General features: G+C 37.5%; 1 protein-coding gene across 17 annotated transcripts in view; it reads left to right on the top strand.

Annotated features, from left to right (window-relative positions):
* The window catches only part of MBNL2 (muscleblind like splicing regulator 2), a 65,281-nt gene that overhangs the window by 13,156 nt on the left and 32,901 nt on the right, over positions 1-19,224 (top strand). For all 17 annotated transcript variants that reach the window (XM_034417768.3, XM_034417759.3, XM_087895445.1 and 14 more), the window contains exons 2-4: positions 4,563-5,260; positions 16,082-16,246; positions 17,816-18,013. In XM_034417768.3, coding sequence (XP_034273659.1) covers positions 5,087-5,260; positions 16,082-16,246; positions 17,816-18,013 — 537 coding nt within the window. In that variant the 5' untranslated portion in view covers positions 4,563-5,086. The remainder of the gene's footprint in view (positions 1-4,562; positions 5,261-16,081; positions 16,247-17,815; positions 18,014-19,224) is intronic.

The raw sequence follows: 19,224 nt of genomic DNA, 5'->3' as shown, positions 1-19,224 counted from the left end.
AATAATTGAGAGACTGTCACAAAGAAGAGGGGGCAATCTATTCTGCAAAGCACCCAAGTGCAAGACAAGAAGTAACAGATGGAAACTTATCAAAGCAAGAGCCAACCTAGAATTAAGGACATTTTTCCTGACATTGAGAACAATGAATCAGGTTTGCCTTCAGAGGTTGTAAATGCTCCAACACTGGAGGTTTTAAAGGAGAGATTGGATAACTATTTGTGTGGGATGGTAGATAAGGTTTCCTGCTTGGGCAGGGGGTTGGGCTAGAAGACCTCCAAGGTATCTTCCAATTCTGTTATTCTATTATCATAATTTTCATTTTTGGCTGATGCAGTTTTAGTGTTTTATAAAAACTTCTTAATACATTTTCTGTTCTTTGTTTCCATATTTAAGGCAGTGTAAAAAGATTGTTTTCTTACCCCTTAATGCCCCCTCTAGTATTTTTGTTTTCTTACAGGCCCAACTTGTATCTTTCATTCTATCTTGGATAGTTACTTAGTCTTAAAAGTTGTGAATGTAGCTTGCATGCCCAATAATAATATAATATATTGTTTTGGGGGAATCGGACTCATGCCTTCCACTCACATGACTCTGTTTTGGGACTTTGTCAGTTTATCCAATGCCATGGACTGCTAATTAACTAGTCCTCTTCACAGAAGTCCTGTGACTCTTGTCAGTTCACTCACTTGTCAAGTTCCCTGCATTAGTAGCTTCAGCTAATCTTCCTCCCCACCCTCCAGGGAATTCTCTGCTAAATCTGGCCCCAAGGTACTCCTGGGGATACCTCTACCAGATTAGCTCCTAGGAGACTCTGGTTTTGTTTATGAATGTTTCTACCAAATCTGCCTCGGATCTTTTAAAATGACACTTCAGCCAGATTGACCCGTTAGATACTTTGCACAATTTTTTTTCAATCACACATTTCATTTCCTCAGATATGGCAACTCCACAATATTCAAGCGACATCCCTTTCTGTTCTTCAGTAAAATTGTGTCCCAGGGGCTTCCAAAGCAGACAACTTTTTCTCTTCATTGTTCCTTTATTTATCTGGATAAGAGATTAGAGTTGAACTGTTTAAGCTTGATAAGCAACTACAAAATTCCATGTCCTAATCTAATCTAAAAGAGGAAAAGAAAGAGGAAGAAGGAAACAGTCTTTCAAGATCTTTCTAGAGGATACAAACTAAAGAGATGTTAAATTCTTATCATCTATTGCAGACTGATTAAATGCTTCACCAATCTTTCACCATCAGAGTTGCATGGAAAAAGGGTGTCAAAAGAAAACAGAACCAATGGGCAAATTCATCCTGAAAAGCCCAAGATATGTTTGAATACATCCGTTCCTCATTTTTTAATGAAAAATATACCCTCTGCTCCATATACCTGTCTATCCTTTCCTTTGGCTCCTTAACAACTTCTTCATATATGGGAGTAATACCTAGCTCTTTATTTTTGCATCTTGGTCCATTTCTTGCTCTTCCTTACAAATTGTGTTTCGATATTCACTTCCAGCATCTCGCCTGAACTCATCCTCAAAATCTGAACAAAGTATAAGGGGTGTAGGAGAAAGCGAATTGATTTAAGTGCCTATGATTATTCAATATTATAGAAAAGCAAGAGTCAAGGATTCTGATATGTTTCCTTTCATTGTATACATTTATTTATTTATTTGCAAACAAATAAGAAAACAAGTAACAAAGTAGACGCAGACATGGACACATGAAAAAATGTTGGCACACACAAAAAAGGGATATAAATAGGCAAAACATAGATATAAACACATAGAATGATTACATATAATTGGGAACAGTAGGACAGGGATGGTAGGCACACTGGTGCGCTTATGCATGCCCCCTTAGGGACCTCTTAAGAAACATGAAAGATCCACGGTAGACAGTTTATGGTAAAAGGTATGGGAATTAGCAAGACTAACAACAGGATCAGGTAGATTGTTCCAGACATTTTTTTAAATTTTATTTTTTTTAATTTGATTTATATGCCGCCCTTCTCCGGAAACTCAGGGCGGCTTACAATGCATTAAGCAATAGCCTTCATCCTTTTGTATATTTATACAAAGTCAGCTTATTGCCCCCACAAACTGGGTCCTCAATTTACCTACCTTAGAAAGGATGGAAGGCTGAGTCAACCTTGAGCCTGGCGAGATTCGAACCTGCAGTAATTGCAGGCAGCTGGTCTTAATAACAGGGTGCTTTAGACCACTGTATTACCAAGGCTCTTTACTACTTTACTACTCTATTGCAAAAGTCATATTTCCTACAATTAAGATTAGAGTGAATTACATTGAGTTTAAATCTATTGGTGGCCCTTGTATTATTATGGTTGAAATTAAGGAATTACATCAACTATCTGTGCCCACAAGTGAGGCATGACTCTTGGTCTCATGAAGACTCAGATTACCATAATCTCTTCCCCAGCTGGAGATAAAAAAAGATTCGTGATTTTTATTCTAATGCAATCTTGTAACTTTTGGTGTTTACAGTGTCATAATAAAATGACATCAGAATTAGAATGGCATACAATTCAAATCATAAAAACAAAACTGAAGTAGAAGAGAAAACCACAAGAGGTTCAGATAATGAAGGGCTCTTGAAAAAGCTTAGTTTTTAATAATTTCCAGTGGGGAACCCATTTTGCAGTTTTGTGCTGCTTTGGAGAAGTGGTGCCCTGTAGCTTCATGGAGGTGTAGATCAACACGGAGTCCTTTTTACATGATCAAATAGGCTAGTTTGAATCCAGTTGGAGGAGGTGATCCGTAGGTATCCAGGTGCCAAATCTTGAAGGTCTTTATAGATTATAGATTTCTAAGAACTTGAGGTCTAGTACTGCCTTAAGCACAAAGCCAACTGGGTGACCTTGGGCCAGTCACTTTCTCTCAACCTTAGGAAAAAGGCAATGGCAAACCACTTCTGAAAATCTTGTGAAGAAAACTGCAAAGAATTATTCAGTTTCTGAGAATCAAGACATGATTTAATGGAAGAAAAAAGGTATAATAAAATACAAGTACAATTCCTTCCTTGAATCTTTATGATTTTTCTTAGAAGGAATATTTCTCAGTCTGCAATGACATAATTGTCTTTCGGAATTGAGGAAAAATCCTCTTGCTACTTGTCACAGCTATGAAGTGAGAGCCTGGCTTCTCAAATGACTTTTTCATTACAGGATATATTTTAGAGAAACTCAAGAATTTTTCCTGCCAATGACAATTTTTTTAAAAAATCATGTAACATTTTAACTACTAGTGATTTTGACTGTGCATCTCTACGTTGGTAGTGCAAATTATTGAATGGAAAAGGAGAATTATTCACTCAGAATTGAAAGCACAGCATCAAGGAAAGATACAGGAGTTTCTTCTGGTAATTTGGGATACTCAAGATTTTTAGATCATTTTCCTTAGTAAATAAATGAAGAAGTATAATATTTTTGACCGATTTAATTGGGTTATTTTCATCTAGTTTTAGGACTTACATGGAGAATAGATCATGTTTCATTTACGAGTATTTGCTTATTCATGTATCATATTTATATGATCACCTATTTCACAAAAATGTTTTAATGGAATTGAATTGAATTTATTAAATTTTTATACCACCCTTCTCCCAGAGGGACTCAGGGCGGTGAACAGCCAGGATTAAAATACATACAATATGAAAATTAAAATAATTTAAAACATAATTAAATCCATTTGGCTTCCCCAATTTAAAACCCCTTACCCATAAAACAATTAAAAATTTTAAGCCAGCCCTGCTTGCTGAAAGAAGAAGGTCTTCAGAGCCCGGCGGAAAGTACGGAGGTCCGGGATCAATCGTATCTCTGGGGGTAGCTTGTTCCAGAGGGCGGGTGCCCCCACAGAGAAGGCTCTCCTCCTGGGGGTCGCAAGTTGACATTGCTTGACTGACGGCACCCTGAGGAGACCCTCTCTGTGGGAGCGTATTGGTTGGTGGGAGTTGTCAGTGGCAGAAGGTGGTCTCATAGGTACCCAGGCCCTAAGCCTGTGTTTTAGGATACACAGGCAGACTATTAATATTTAAAAGGGTTCACAAACCTTTTAAGCACCACTGTATCATAAATAGTACTGCAGTTCAAATATTGTATCCAATGATATTGTGAGCCTCTATAAGATTGTACCGCACATGGAAGAAATGGAAACTTAGTGAATCTTCTCAATGTTCAGCATATCCATTCACAATATAACCAAATTAAAAAGCTCGGTTATTGTATTTAAAATGTGTTACTATCAGCATTCCATTCCTGGTGTTCCAGAATGCATAAAAATATTAAAATCTTAATCCACCGACAGCTTGGTCTTTACTCCCAAAAGCGAATAAATCCGATGAGAAAAGCTTTATTCTGAATATCATTTTATTACTTTACTGGATTATTGTATTGTGCATCTTGTTTTTTTATTTCCTGGGCTTTTAAAATATGTGGCTGATTGCAAATGTAGTGATATATAGTTACATTGTGGTTACATTTCTAGAATATTTTCTAGAAAAACTGATATTCATATTTTAATTGAATAACTTTTTTGTTTTGTTTTCACAGGTTTCTGCACTATAAGTGCCTTATGTAGTCATTGTACAGCGACAACTTCGTTGTTCTCATGATCATCTCTCGCAGCTAGGTATTGGCTTTAACCTTACAAATCAACTGTAGTAGCTGCTTCCTGTATATCTGATTCCAGCATTTATAAAACGTGAGAAAAAATATTGAACTAAACAAGAAGACTGCTGAATCTGTAGCTTTTCCTACCTAATTAACACCAACAAAGAGGATACTACAGCCTAAAATGTATAAAAGAATGCCATTGTATGACAACAAAGTTTTTTTCCTAGTAGCATGAACGTTGGCCAGAAATGCTACTGAGCATGATTTTTTTGCAGACAAAAGTGTACAAATGGCATATATTGGTTGATAACTACAATGTTCACTGATAATAGCTGCTTTGTATGCATTGGATTTTCTTAAGCTACGCCCGGTTTTATTGAAAGGAACTTCTTGGCTTTCTGGAGTTTTTAAACAGAGGCTATTTCATTAACAACTCACAAAATTGAAAGCAGTTTTACATCATGGCTTCAATTGTTGCTCCAGTGAGAGACACAAAATGGCTGACGCTAGAAGTGTGCAGGCAGTTTCAGAGAGGGACTTGTTCGCGTTCTGATGAGGAATGTAAATTTGCACATCCATCCAAAAGCTGCCAAGTTGAAAGTGGAAGAGTAATTGCCTGCTTTGATTCCCTAAAGGTAAGAATGCATGCATTAGAAGGAGATATTGTAAACATATTCTTGTATTGAGCTCTGGTTCTGATCCCTGAATGGGTTACATCCAGTCAGTTTTCTCAACAATGGTATGGAACTGGTTTGCTATTGTTTTTTCCCAAGATGTTTTGTAGCTTCCTGGACTAGGAATTCCTTGTTTCTATCCCATCCCATCTCCAACTGAGCCTGGCTCAGTTTAGTTTCCAAATCTAAATTAAGTTGTAGATGAGGCCACTTACTGAGGATAGTAAGATTCCTACAGCAAATAGATTACTGTTTGTTTGTAATTGTTCATATATTTTTATGAGTAACTCAGTCAATGCATTACTGATTAGTAAATGTTGGTCAAAGAGTAGAACAAGGCAACCTGAATTCTAGTCCTGCTTTAGGCATGGAAGTCAGCTGGAAGACTTAGAGCTAGTACCTCCTTCTCAGCCCTAAGAAGACAATGGCAAATTACTTCTAAAAATGTTGCCAAGAAGACTGCGTAGACTTTCCCAGTAGTTGCCAGAGATCAAGTCTGATCCAAAGACATATTGCCTTGCTTTATATTCACATAACACACGTAACAGATGCTGTGCTTTATATTGTCTCAGTCTCACAGAATTATTAGGAACTCTCTGTTTTCAGATCTTAGATCCCTCTTCCGGCCACAAGAGAATATATCTCATCGGCTACAATTGAATTCCTGCCTAAATTTATCATTAGATATATTATTGATATAAGTAAATCTTAGATTCATTCAATGAATTAAGATGGATTATGGAACATCTGCCTGTACAATGGAAGTAAAAATTGTTGGTTCATAGCACTGGTATATAAATATGAAATTGTTGCCAGGTATATGTGAGAAGATACGCTCGTCCAAAAGTTACAGCTATTATTTCATTTCCAATTAAGTGAAACCTTTCAATTTTGCAATTTTAATCTAGAAATTTACTAATTGTTTCCTGCTTGAGAGATGACATTACTTATTATTTGTTGATGACAATAGGGGGAGAAGAAGTATCTGCCACCTCCCAGGAAGTAATTCTTTAGAGCAGTGGTTCTCAACCAGGGGTGAAATCCAGCAGGTTCTGACAGGTTCTGGAGAACCGGTAGTGGAAATTTTGAGCAGTTCAGAGAACTGGTAGCAGAAATTTTGAGAAGTTCGGAGAACTGAGAAATACCACCTCTGGCTGGCCCCAGAGTGGGGTGGGAATGGAGATTTTGCAGCATCCTTCCCCTGGAGTAGGGTGGGAATGGAGATTTTGCAGTATCCTTCCCTGCCACCAAGCCACACCCATCAAGCCATACCACTCCCACCAAGCCAAACCCACAGAACCGGTAGTAAAAAAATTTGGATTTCACCACTGCTCTCAACCTGTGTTCAGCAGATTCCTGGGGAGGGGGGGCACAGTGTCACAGGGTCTGCAAAGGCTTGAAGAAATGTTATGATTTAAATATTGAGTTACTGTATTTTTCAGAGTATAAGATGCTCTGGAGTATAAGATGCAACTTAGTTTTTGGGGACGAAAATAAGAAAAAAAAAATCTGCCTCTGCCTACCAGCATCCATTGGTATTCATCTGACTAGTGCCCTGTAAGTGTGTGAGAGAGTTGAGGGCTGTTTGGAAACTGAAACAGTATTTACTGTGTGAGCAACAAGGAGACAGTTTGGAGCCTGGGTGTGGCTTAGCTCTGAGTCTGTGCTAAACTCTAAACTAGTCTGCTGCTCAAAACTGAAACTGAAACGCCTCTTCTCTGCTTGTGTTTTGCTTGTATTTACTACCATGTTGGAAAACCTGCTTTTGATATTGTATATTTACTTCATGTGTTATATTATATATAAAGAGAAGTTATTGAATCCTGCTGAATCAGTTACCTGTATGTGTTTTCTGGATGTGATTGCTACTACAAAATCTGACATGTCTTTGCAGCAAATAGAAAACACCCAGGTCAGCTTCAGCACATTATTGCAGCCTGATTCAGCACGAGCAGCTGATTGGCAGGTGGATCGGCCTCCCGGAATACCCCCAATCAGCTGTTCCAAGCTGCAGGGATTGCCACAGACCATCATCGCCTCTGTGCCTCACATTTTTGGTTACATCCGGTGTATTAGACGCACCCAAATTTCCACCCTCTTTTGGGGGGGAGGAGTGCATCTTATACTCCAAAAAATATGGTAAGTCTTGGGGGTCCATGGCCATGATCTAAATACACAAAAGGTATTTAAATGTGGTCAAAGATGAAGTAGAGGTTGAGAACCACCGTTTAGAGATACAGAGTTGGTTATCCATAAAAGATAGTTTCGACATAATCAAGTTCCAGACTGCAGACATTAATAAAAAACCCTGATTACTGGGTACACAGATTTTTGATTCAACCTATTCTAGAATCCACTACAGTAGCTGGTTTATTTTTAGGCAAAGTTGTTACTGGAGCTATTGTTACTGTTTGTTGTATATAAAAGATTTTTATTTTGTCTTTGTCTTTGAACAGTTGCTTCTGTAGATTAGATACTTATATAAAAACTCCTTCAACTCCAGACCTGGTGATATGTTTTCTTGGCAACAACACAGAAATGGTTTGCCTTTATCTTCTAGGACAAGGGGATCAAACTCATCACGTCATGTGATGTTTCGTGATGCTTTTCCCATTCGTGGAGCCGGGGTGGGCGTGGCCTGCGTCCGACGCATCTGGCCTGCGGACCACCAGTTTGACACCCCTGTTCTAGGAGATTCAGCAAATTGTTTCATAAAAATGCATTCCATAAGATTACTCATAAATGAGAGGATGTCCATTATCTGGTAATTGTTATTTCAATATACTTTATAGTTAACATATTCAATATAGAAATAATAACTTTTTTGGGAAAAGATATAAAGAGAGGGGGAGAGAGGGAGAGGGGGAGAGAATGAGAATCTTTTGGATTTTGTTTATGGTTGCTATTAATCAATAACACCCTCTACATATTTTTGTATAATTTCTGATTTCATGTTACCAAATAAAATAATTTATATTAAATGTGGGTTTTGTTCCTTGTTTACTGTCAAGTCAGTTTTGTCTTCTGGTGAGTGCTTGGAAAAATCCCTGCAGTTTTCTATGCAAGATTTTGGGAAGTGGTTTGCTGTTGCCTTTTTCTTACTAGGTCTAAATCTCTAAGAGGTGGATGAAAGCTACTCAGCTGTCTTTGTGCTTACAGCAGAACTAGAACTTCTGGTTTCTACCATGATATCTTATCCATTGCACCAAACCGCTGTCTATATTAAAATCAGTTATATTAAAACAATTTTCTAGTTTTTAATCATCTACTAAAATATTTAGACAATTAAAAAAATAGACATTTACATTTTCAAACACTAAGATAAAACATATTGTTTTTAGTAAACACGAGTAGCCCCTTTTTAGATTTTTAGCTGAAAATGGAGGTTGCGAGGTCCGTGGGTGGCACTCCCAAGCTCCGTTTTTGCTGGCAGAGGGTTGCAGAAAGCTGTTGCAGCTGAAACGGAGCTTGGGAACCCGTTTTCATTGATTGGGCCACCACAGGCACCCCTGACACAAGTGACATCAAGCTGGTCACACACCCCTGGCCACACACACCCCACACCCCTCAAGGTCAAACACAACCATGATGCGACCCTCAATGAAATCGAGTTTGACAGCTCTGTTCTAGTTTATCAAGAGGGTGAGCTTCTCAGTCCTTTAGAAAACAAAACAGGACATGAAAAGCAATTGTCAACTAATAGTGATAGTCCTTGACTTACAAGAGTTCATTTAGTGACCACTCAAAGTTACAACAGCACTGAAAAGAGTGACTTACGACCGTTTTTCACAATTATGACTTGCAGCATCTCCATGGTCACCTATCAAAACTCAGATGCTTGGCAATGGGTTCATATTTACGACTGTTTCAGTGTCCCCGAGGTCATGTGATCCCCTTTTGCGACCTTCTGACAAGCAAACTCAATGGGGAAGCCAGATTCACTCAATACTGTTGCTAATTTAACAACTGCAGGGATTCACATAACAACTGGGGCAAGAAAAATCGTAAAATGGAGAAAAGCTCCCTTAATAAATCTCTCAGTTAGCAACATAAATTTGGGGCTCAATTGTGGTCGTATGTTGAAGACTACCTGTATTTTTCAGATTGAATATTAATGCAGTTTTAATGTACATATAACAAATGTTAAAAATGGAGAAATTGATCTTCCATTTCTTTGTAATTCAACCCTGTACATATATTAATCCAGTTTATCTTACATTAAATGAACTTGGCCAATTTAACTTATATGGAAGATCTCCAGGGATTGCTAAGGCTGTAGCCTAGTGTAAGTTTAAAAAAATGTCCTGGAAAAGGGCAATAGAAAACCAGTTTGGTATTATTACCAAGAAATTCATTTATATCCATGAAACCACTAGCAAATGAGATTAATTAGAAATAATTGTATATTGCACTAAGATTTTATAACTCATTCAGCAATCTTATTTAGCTCTCCAAGCTAATTAAGCTAAACTCAGTTGCGGCACTATTTTTTAAATGAACGATCACGTAGTGATTCACTGAACAACTGTGGCAAGGAAGGTAGTAAAATTGGGCAAAATTCACTTAACAAATGTTTCACTTAACAACAAAAATGTTGGGCTCAATTGTGGTCGTAAATTGAGGACTACCTATACTATGTCCATAGCATTTTGTTGGTCCACAAATTTAGTCACTTGTCAAATAATGAAATAAGATTGGTTTGGTATGATCACTTTTAACAAACCCATGCTGGCTTCTAGTTATAACTTTATTTGTTTCTAAATGTTCACAGATCTGTTTTTTTATTATCTTTTTCAGTATCTTCCTAGGGATTGATGTTAGGCTGATTGGTCTGTGGTTTCCTGGATCTGGTTTTTTTCTTCTTCTTTGAAGATAGGAACCATATCAGCTCTTTTCCAATTCTCAGGTAGTTCCCCGGTGCTCCAGAATTTTTGAAATCATTGGTTCTGAGATAATATCTGCCAGCTCATTCAAAACTCTAGGGTGTAATCTGTCAGGTCCTGGTGATTTGTATTCATCAATATCAGACATGTGTTCTCTTACTATTTTCTTGATTATTTTAATTTTTATTTCTAGTCTGACTTTTACAGTTATGTTTTTGGTAGGTTGGGCTATTTTTTCTTTTTGCATGAAGACAGATGCAAAGAATGAATTAAGCAGCTCTGCTTTCTCTCTATTACTTCCTTCCTTGCCCTCTTCTCTTCTTGGTGGACCGAGTGTTTCCATGACTTTTTTCTTGTTATTTATACGTTGAAAGAAACTTTTTAAAAATTATCTTTGACTTTTGTTGCAAGTCTCCCATGCTTCTTGAATTGTTTTCCCCTTTAGCATTTTCATTCATGGAATCTTTCCTAGGCTCTCTCTGTTAAAATCAGCTCTTTTAAAGTTTAAGACACTGGTTGGATTATGTTCTATTGCTTGTGTGTGCATGTTTCCTACATACATTTGTGAATTGATTAGCAAATAGTTCATCCATTTGTTCTGCTTGGTTGGGTAGCCTGTAGCATATGCCTATAGCAATGTCATTCTTTTTTCCTTTTATATTGACCCATATGGATTTCTTGGTTTTGTGCATTTCTATAGAGATGTAGTCATCTTTTATATATAATGCAACTCCACTTCCTTTTTTCTTAAGTCTGTTTCTTTTGAATAGTTCGCATCCTTCCATCAGTACATTTCAGTCATGTGTTTCATCCCACCAAAATTCAGTACTGGCAACTATATCATCATATCTGCCTTCATATGCTGGTACTTCAAATTCATCCCGTTTGTTTTCTAAACTTTGAGTGTTAGTTTATAATTCTTTATGGCTGTCCCTGGACGTGCTTCCTATATCTCTTACTTGCATCTGAGTTTTTCTCATTTCTCTTCACTCCCTACCTCCTTATTTGATTGGTTGTCTGGTGGTTTTTGCTTGGAATTAGGTTCTTAATGTTGTAAATGCTGTCAATTTTAGCTTAAAGCCCTTCTGATAAGGTAAGTCAGACCCTTTCCAAATACATCTCTTGTGAGGTGCAGCCTATCCCTTGCCAGGAGCCCTTCATGTAGGTAATGCAGACTATGGTCTAGGAATCCAAAGTTCTGTTGACCACACCAATTCTTAAGCCAGTGGTTCACTTCTAAAACCCTTGGGCTCCTAGCTCCTTAACTTTCTTCCCTATCTGCTCAAAATCTCTTGTTATTGTTTTCAGGTTCATTGTTGTATCATTCGTCGCCATGTTTAAGAGAAAAAAGGGGTAGTAATTTAAGAGGTTTACTATTTTAGTAAGTCACATCTTTGATTTTCGCTCCAGGGAGACAACCTCCCTAAATTGAATGTCCGGTCTACAGATGGCTGATTCTGTTTCTCTGAGAATTAAGTCTCCTATCACCAACACTCACCATTTTTATCCCGTGGTGGCGCAGGGTTAGAATGCAGTACTGGAGGCTACTTCTACTGCCTGCCGACTGCCTGCAATTTGGCAGCTCGAATCTCACCAGGCTCAAGGTTGACTCAGCCTTCCATCCTTCCGAGGTGGGTAAAATGAGGACCCAAATTGTTGGGGACAATATGCTGACTCTGCAAACCGCTTAGAGAGAGCTGTAAAGCACTGTGAAGCGTTATATAAGTCTAAATGCTATTGCTATCCTAGGGATGTCTATAAAGCTAATGATTTAATTCTTTTTAATTATCTTAACTTTTGTATTTGTATGTTTTTTAATTTTGGCTGTTTACCACCCTGAGTCCCTTCTGGGAGAAGGGCGGTATACAAATTAAATAAATAAATAAATAAATAAATAAATAAATAAATAAATAAATAAATAAATAAATAAATAAATAAATAAATAAATAAATAAATAAATAAATAAATGTCTGAGCTACTTTTCTACCTTTCACTGAAGCACTGAAGCGGTATATAAGTCTAAATGCTATTGCTGTCCTAGGGACGTCTGAGCTACTTTCCTACCTTTCACTGAAGTAAAATTGATTGTTCAGCTCCAGACCCAAGACAGAATGAGGATGTCCCCTTCAATCTTTTCCTAGTTCCCCAGAGGGCTGTTAGGGGAAGAAGGACCTGATTTATAATTAAGGGGTGGCGACAGAAATAAGGAACCTAATATTCCAGTTGCTATCTAGCCCCAGACATGAATCAAATGGCCTGAAGAGACATGCTGGTTTGATAAGATGTTCACAGTCTTTTGATATTAGGCAGAGTACTGGACATGCTTTCATTTCTTCAGCTGTTGTAATATATTCCTTTTTGCAGGTTTTAAATTTGTGATGTAGAAAAGTTTAATGAATGAGAATTACTAGACCCCCTTTTTTTTTTTGCATCTGTGAGTATTCATTGGCATCCAGTCTGTAGAGATTCTCAGTCATCCAGGTCATGGTTGTCCCAAAGGTGCTTTTTTCAGGAGGCAACTGGACTTTCTTGTTTTTTCTTTTGAAGACGTTTTGCTTCTCATCCAAGAAGCTTCTTCAGCTCTGGCAGGATTCCCCACTATCCGTTCCCCACTATCCTGTCCAGTTGCCTCCTGAAAAAGCATCTTTGGGTCATTTGCATCCAGTATTCTTATGAGCCATTTTTCTACTTTTTTTTAGGGAATGAAATGGACTCAGGACTTTAGAGACCAGTCAGTTTAACCTCAGTACTTGGGAAAATCCTAAGAAAGATAATTAAACAATGGTTTCACAAGCTCATATGAAGGAACTAGGTGATTACATGAAGCCAACATGGGTTAATTAAGAACCTGAGAAACGTAAGGTTCATATACAAGTTGAAGGAGTATTCCCAAACTAGATGCAGTCCTAAGAATTCATAGTTGTACCAGGATGGTCTGGTTTTAAAATTGAAAAAAAGGTTAAATATTTGGGTTTACCTTGACTAATATGAATTGTATGTGATTTCAAAATAAGTATGTTAAGATATGGAATGAAGTTAAAAAAAGATATGTTATGATGAGAAAAATGGCTATTATTGTTATTGGAAAGAATCTGTATGATTAGGATGAACATTTTACATAGAATACTTTTTTTATTTCAAACAATACCCATATGGACAACTGATATACTATTTAAGTGATGGCAAAAAGGTATTTCCAAATTTGTCTGGCAAGACAATAAACTAGGAATTAAATACAAAAATGCTTCAGAGTTAGGACTATGAGATTTGAAATTATATTTTGCAGCTTGTTGTTTAGAATGGATGAAGAGTGTGTGACTTTGAGAAATTTGAGGTTTTTGGAAGGATGTGACAAGGTTTGGTTGGCATAGCTATTTGTGGTATGATAAGGTTATTGTAGATGTTAAAAATCACTTTGTTAGAAATTCCATATTGAGAGTTTGATGTAGGTATAAGGCAAGATTGTTTTCTAAAATCCAGTAGTGATTGTCACCCCAGGGAAGGGTCCAATCATTATTGGATTGGACAATCAGTTCTATATTTTAGAAGAGAAATGATAGCTAAACAAAAATGCTAACTTATGCTGATGTATTGATTTTTTTTGTCAAGGAGAATTTAAGTTAAAAACAAGAGATGATTCAGAATTGAAAAGTTACATATGTCATTGGTTTTCTTGTGTTCAGTTAATGGAAAGGTTAAAATCTGATAAAAAGAATGATGAGTTTGAAAAGGGTAAGACTGAATTTGGTGTGGCACTGTGTAGAAATGTTGACCATATTAGTGCTAAGACATATAAACCTCCTCACTAGCAATCCACAACCAAATAAACAGAAATTATCACCAGGATTAATACCAGACCAACAATCAAGCTGTTAATCAATACCTCAATCAAGGAACAACTGAGACAAATAAACAGTAAACAACAGCTTAATCAAGGAAGTATCAAGAAGAAAACAAACTCCCACCAACACTCACAGGGCAATGAGTTTGTGTCTATACAGAGAGCAAACCCCACTCCATTCCAGAACTGATGATACTACCTAGTTGGGTAAAAGCATATATGCCAGAAAACAACCATGGTCAGATAGGACTAAGGACTCCACGTGTATAATTGGATTTTAAATATTTGTTATAAATGTAATGACACTGAAGGTACACTCTTATTTTTGGTGGACATGTAAGAAAACTAGAAAATGTTGAGATCAAATATATATTTTGATTCAGAAGATACTAAAAGGAAATGTACAGTTATAACTAGAGACTTTCCTTTTGGAATTAATGGACAAACAGATTGAAAAATCTTATGGAATTTTTATTTTTGTGTATGATAGCAGCGAGACTTCTACATACAGGCAGTCCTTGATTTCCAACAGTTCATTTAGTGACTGTTCAAAGTTACAGGGGCACTGAAAAAAAATGACTTACAACCGTTTTTCACACTTACAACCATTGCAGCATCCCCATGATCAGATGATCAAAATTCAGATGCTTGGGAACTGAACTGTCATATTTATGACGGTTACAGTGTCCTGGGGTCATGTGATCAGTTTTTGCGACTTTCTGAAAAGCAAAGTCAATGGGATAGGCAGATTCACTTAACAACCGTGTTACTAACTTAACAACTGCAGTGGTTCACTTAACAACTGTGGCAAGAAAGGTCATAGAATGGGGCAAAACTCACTTAACAAATGTTTCACTTTGCAACATAAATTTTGGGCTCAATTGTGGTCGTAATTTGAGGACTATTATACACAAAAATGGAAGAACTTACAGTTGGATGGTTAAGACAATGGAATTGTCAGAAATGGCAGAAACTGACAGCTTTGTTTAAAGAAAAGACTTTTCAATTTTGTTTCTATCATGAAACCACTTTTGGACTTTTTGCAAGAAAATGAAAAAAATGAAATTGTGATTTTGAGATTTGATAAGAATTATATGGGATTATGGAACTAGTGTGAATTACTGTTGTTTTAAAGTGAGTGTTTGATATATTTTAAATCTGTATTTGAACCAAAGAAAGGTGGTGGCACGGAGCGAACCGTTGCCCCAGTTCAGCTCTGCCGCGCATGTGCGCGCACCTCCCACCATCCAGCTAGTCTTCGGGTCTCTGCCGCGCATGTGTGGGGGCAAGGTGCGTGCGGGGGTGTATAAATGCATGTGTGAGGACCCGGTGCACATGTGGGGGCCACGTGTGCATGCGGGGGGACATGTGGGAGACATGCGTGCGTGCACATGGGGACAGGGCGCATGCAGAGGGCGCATGCGGGGGATGGGGCACATGCGGGGGGGTCACGCACGCATTGCATTTTGGGGGTTCAGGGGGGCGCGTGCATTCATGCACATGCTTTGGGCACTCAGTCTGGAAGAGGTTAGCCATCACTGCACTATACTATATTAAAAACGCAATTGTTCCAGGGTAAATTTTGGAATGTATGAGCACCACAGATTTGGATAATCAGCTTCAGAGATTTCGTGTTTATAAACCCCTTCAAATGGGGTTCTATTCTCATTCATCTTCATGCCTATATATAAACTTTTGAAAGACAATGGAAAAGGATTCGAATCTGCTTAGTGCATTCCTATTCTGTTTCTCTCCTTCCTCTTTATAGCATACATTAGAATCTTCATCGAATGTGATGAACATTATTTTGTAATATTTTATATCTACAGGGCATTACTAAAGAAAAGATATGGGAATACTTTCCACCTAATTTTGGTAAAATACATAATACAATTATAATAGATGTGTAATGCCCCAGAGAAATGTCAACAGAGCAATTCAGTCCAATATGCTATTTGATTTATACGAAAGGCTATTTTTGAGGATATGAAATAGCTGCTTTACAATAACAGATCATTATAAAATTTCCCAAAATGGATCACTTTGTAACGTTTTCAGGGCCGTTGCACGAGGGAGAACTGCAAATATCTTCACCCACCAACACATTTGAAAACTCAGCTAGAAATTAATGGTAGAAACAACCTGATCCAACAGAAAACCGCAGCAGCAATGCTGGCTCAGCAGATGCAATTTATATTCCCAGGAGCACCTCTTCAGCCAATGGTCAGTACTTTTAATGAAATGCCAGCCCCATGCTTTATTCTTCATAGCTGACATCTGACTAACAATATAAATAAATAAATGAATTTATTATAATTTATAAATTACAATATGCTGTCATCAAATGTTGTCCAGTAAAAATGTATAAATCGTTTTTATGAACTTTTTCTGTTTGTAATCTTATTGCAGCTGTTGAACTTTCTGCATTTTAGGGGCAAGCCAGTTTATTCTGGATAAACTACTAAGAAAAACATAGTGAGATTCAGTTAAGCTGAATAATTTATATATTAATTTGCTTATCACATATATACATATACACTGCTCGAAAAAATAAAGAGAACACAAGCAGAAGACATCCGAGGTCTGAATGAATGAAATAGCCTTATTAAATACTTCATTCATTACATACAGTAGTTTTGTGTTCCCTTTAGTTGTTTGAGCAGTGTATAAACTACTGTATGTAAAGAACAAAGTATTTAATAAGGCTATTTCATTCATTCAGATCTCGGATGTCTTCTGCTTGTGTTCCCTTTATTTTTTTGAGCAGTATATTTATAAATATATAGTATTTGCATACCCTTCTAATTTATTAATGGGGCTGGTGAATATTTAGTTATGAAAATGTAGCCTGTGATGGGAAAATCTTTAACTGACCCAGAAACTTTTTGAAATATAGAAATAATTAAAAGTAAAAATAGTAAGAAATTTGGGGTAGTGGTTAAGGAATTAAGTGAAAAATTAGGAGTTTTAATATGGCTTTAGGCATAAAATCAGCTGGATGACATTGCCAAGAAAACTGGTAGCTTTCCAGGCAATCACCAGAAGTCCATAGTGCATATGCATATGATCTCTCTCTCTCTCTCTCTCTCCCCCCCCTCCCCCCCCCCTCTCTCTCTCTCACACACACACACACACACACACACACAGTTTCTCCTTTAAGAAAAACTTAAATCTGGACTTGGGGGAAAGAAGCACAGTTTTCATTTAAGCAGTAATTCATGTACGTTTAAAATTTATCTCACATCAAATGTTTTGGTGTTGAATAACACCAAAAAGGTCCTTAATATATAAATCTTTTCATCCTTGTTAAAAGAATAACGTATAGGATAATCATGCATAATAAATTATAGTTTTGATTTATTTCTAGTTGGTCATACCAAGGTAACTTTTGTGGCCATTCCTTGGATGGTTAAGCATCCTTTCTCTATTTTTAGTTTATATACAGATGTACAGTGCAGTGTACATCAATTCCCTCAAAGATAAGCATGGCTTCAAAGCTTTCATGCTGAGTCAATTATTCAGTATGAAGTATACCTGTTTCAGAATCCTTTGGAACTAGTTCATCAAAATTAAAACATAATAAGTAGCTTAATTTATTAAGAAAGCCACAAATATCTAGACATTGAGTTGATACATTCTACCAAGTCAAAATATGAGTTATTTCAGTTTAGCATGTGTGTGGACTACTCTAACATAAATCAGTGAAGTTTGATATTGAATTTATTACAGAGCATGTGTATATTTTTCATTTCTAGATGCTTATTTATCATTCCTTTTTATTCTCTCTTTCAGCCATCATTTCAAGTAGGACCAACAATAGGATCTAATCCAGCACTAAACTTTGCACCATATTTAACTCCGGTTACTTCTGGGGTTGGATTAGTTCCTACAGAAATTGTTCCCACACAATCTGTAATTGTTCCTGGAAATCCTGTCTCTGTCTCTGGATCAACTACCACACAGAAACTCCTCAGGACAGATAAACTAGAGGTATGGTGAGCATCATTCTTCTGATACATGCAGTACTTGTTATTTGGTTATATAGGATTGTGAATTTACACAGTGACTATATTTAAATATAAAGAAAAGGCTATTTCATTTCAGTTGGCTACTTAGCATCAGCAATCCAGATCCTCTGTTCTGATCTTTGGTGTCATAATTGTGCTGTAATGAAGAAGTGCAGAATTCATTATTATGGCTATGCAAAGCTTTGTTTTGATACATTTCATATAGCACTAGAACAGAGGTGTCAAACTCAAGGCCCGCAGGCCAGTTTCAGCCCACAGGGTGCTTAGATCAGGCCCGCGGGGCCACCCTGGAAACAGCGAAGGACCGACCCATGGTACTTCTGCCAGTGAAAACGGAGCCCAGGGGAGGCTGTGCATGCCTCCCCCTCGAGCTTTGTTTTGCTGGCACAGGGCTGCAGGAGGCCGTTGTGGCCAAAATCGGAGCTTGGGAGCCCATTTTCGCTGGCAAAGTGCTTGGGCCACTGCAGGCACCCCCGACATGGTGACCTCAAGCTGGCTATGCCCCCCCAGCCACGCCCATGCCACCCCCCCGAGGTCAAACACAACCCTGATGTGGCCCTCAATGAAATCGAGTTGGACACCTCTGCACTAGAAGGTAAGATCTTCCACCTCATGAAACATCAGCACAGGTTTTGTCTATCTTGACTGGCTGCTTTAGTTTAAGGTGAGTGACTTCTGTACATGAGCTCTGAAAGGTTAGATATTCAGTTAAAGTGGTCACCTGAATCACATGGAACAAATCATCTCCTCAGAGTTTTGCATGGCCTAGTAATTATATTGTTTGTGCAGCAATTGTAATCTGTTATGTAATTTGTAGATAACATTAATTTGGAAACAGATATAATAAAAACTAAGGGAAAAACATTAAGTTCAGTTAATTGTAGACCATTACTACCTTTGTGTGCTCCTTTCACAGAAAGGTGACCTTTACATATGGAAAATCTGAGCTTATTTCTTGAGTTCTGTCAGTCAGAAGTTGAGATATACAACTGAGTATTATCAATATACTAATGGCACCTAGCTCCATGGCATCCAATGATTTCACTCACCAGTTTCATATAGAAAGGAGTGGAGAGAGGGTGGAGCTTTATGGAACCCCCAAAAGCAGAGGTTTAGGGCTAAACTTGTCTCCCCTGTCAACACTGAGGAAGGAGAAACACCATAACACCACAT

Source organism: Pantherophis guttatus, chromosome 5 (assembly GCF_059756535.1).
Source record: "Pantherophis guttatus breed Tessera chromosome 5, ASM5975653v1, whole genome shotgun sequence".
NCBI classification, from domain to species: domain Eukaryota; kingdom Metazoa; phylum Chordata; class Lepidosauria; order Squamata; family Colubridae; genus Pantherophis; species Pantherophis guttatus.
Note: the sequence above shows the minus strand (reverse complement) of the source record. Positions and strands in the feature narration are given on the sequence as shown.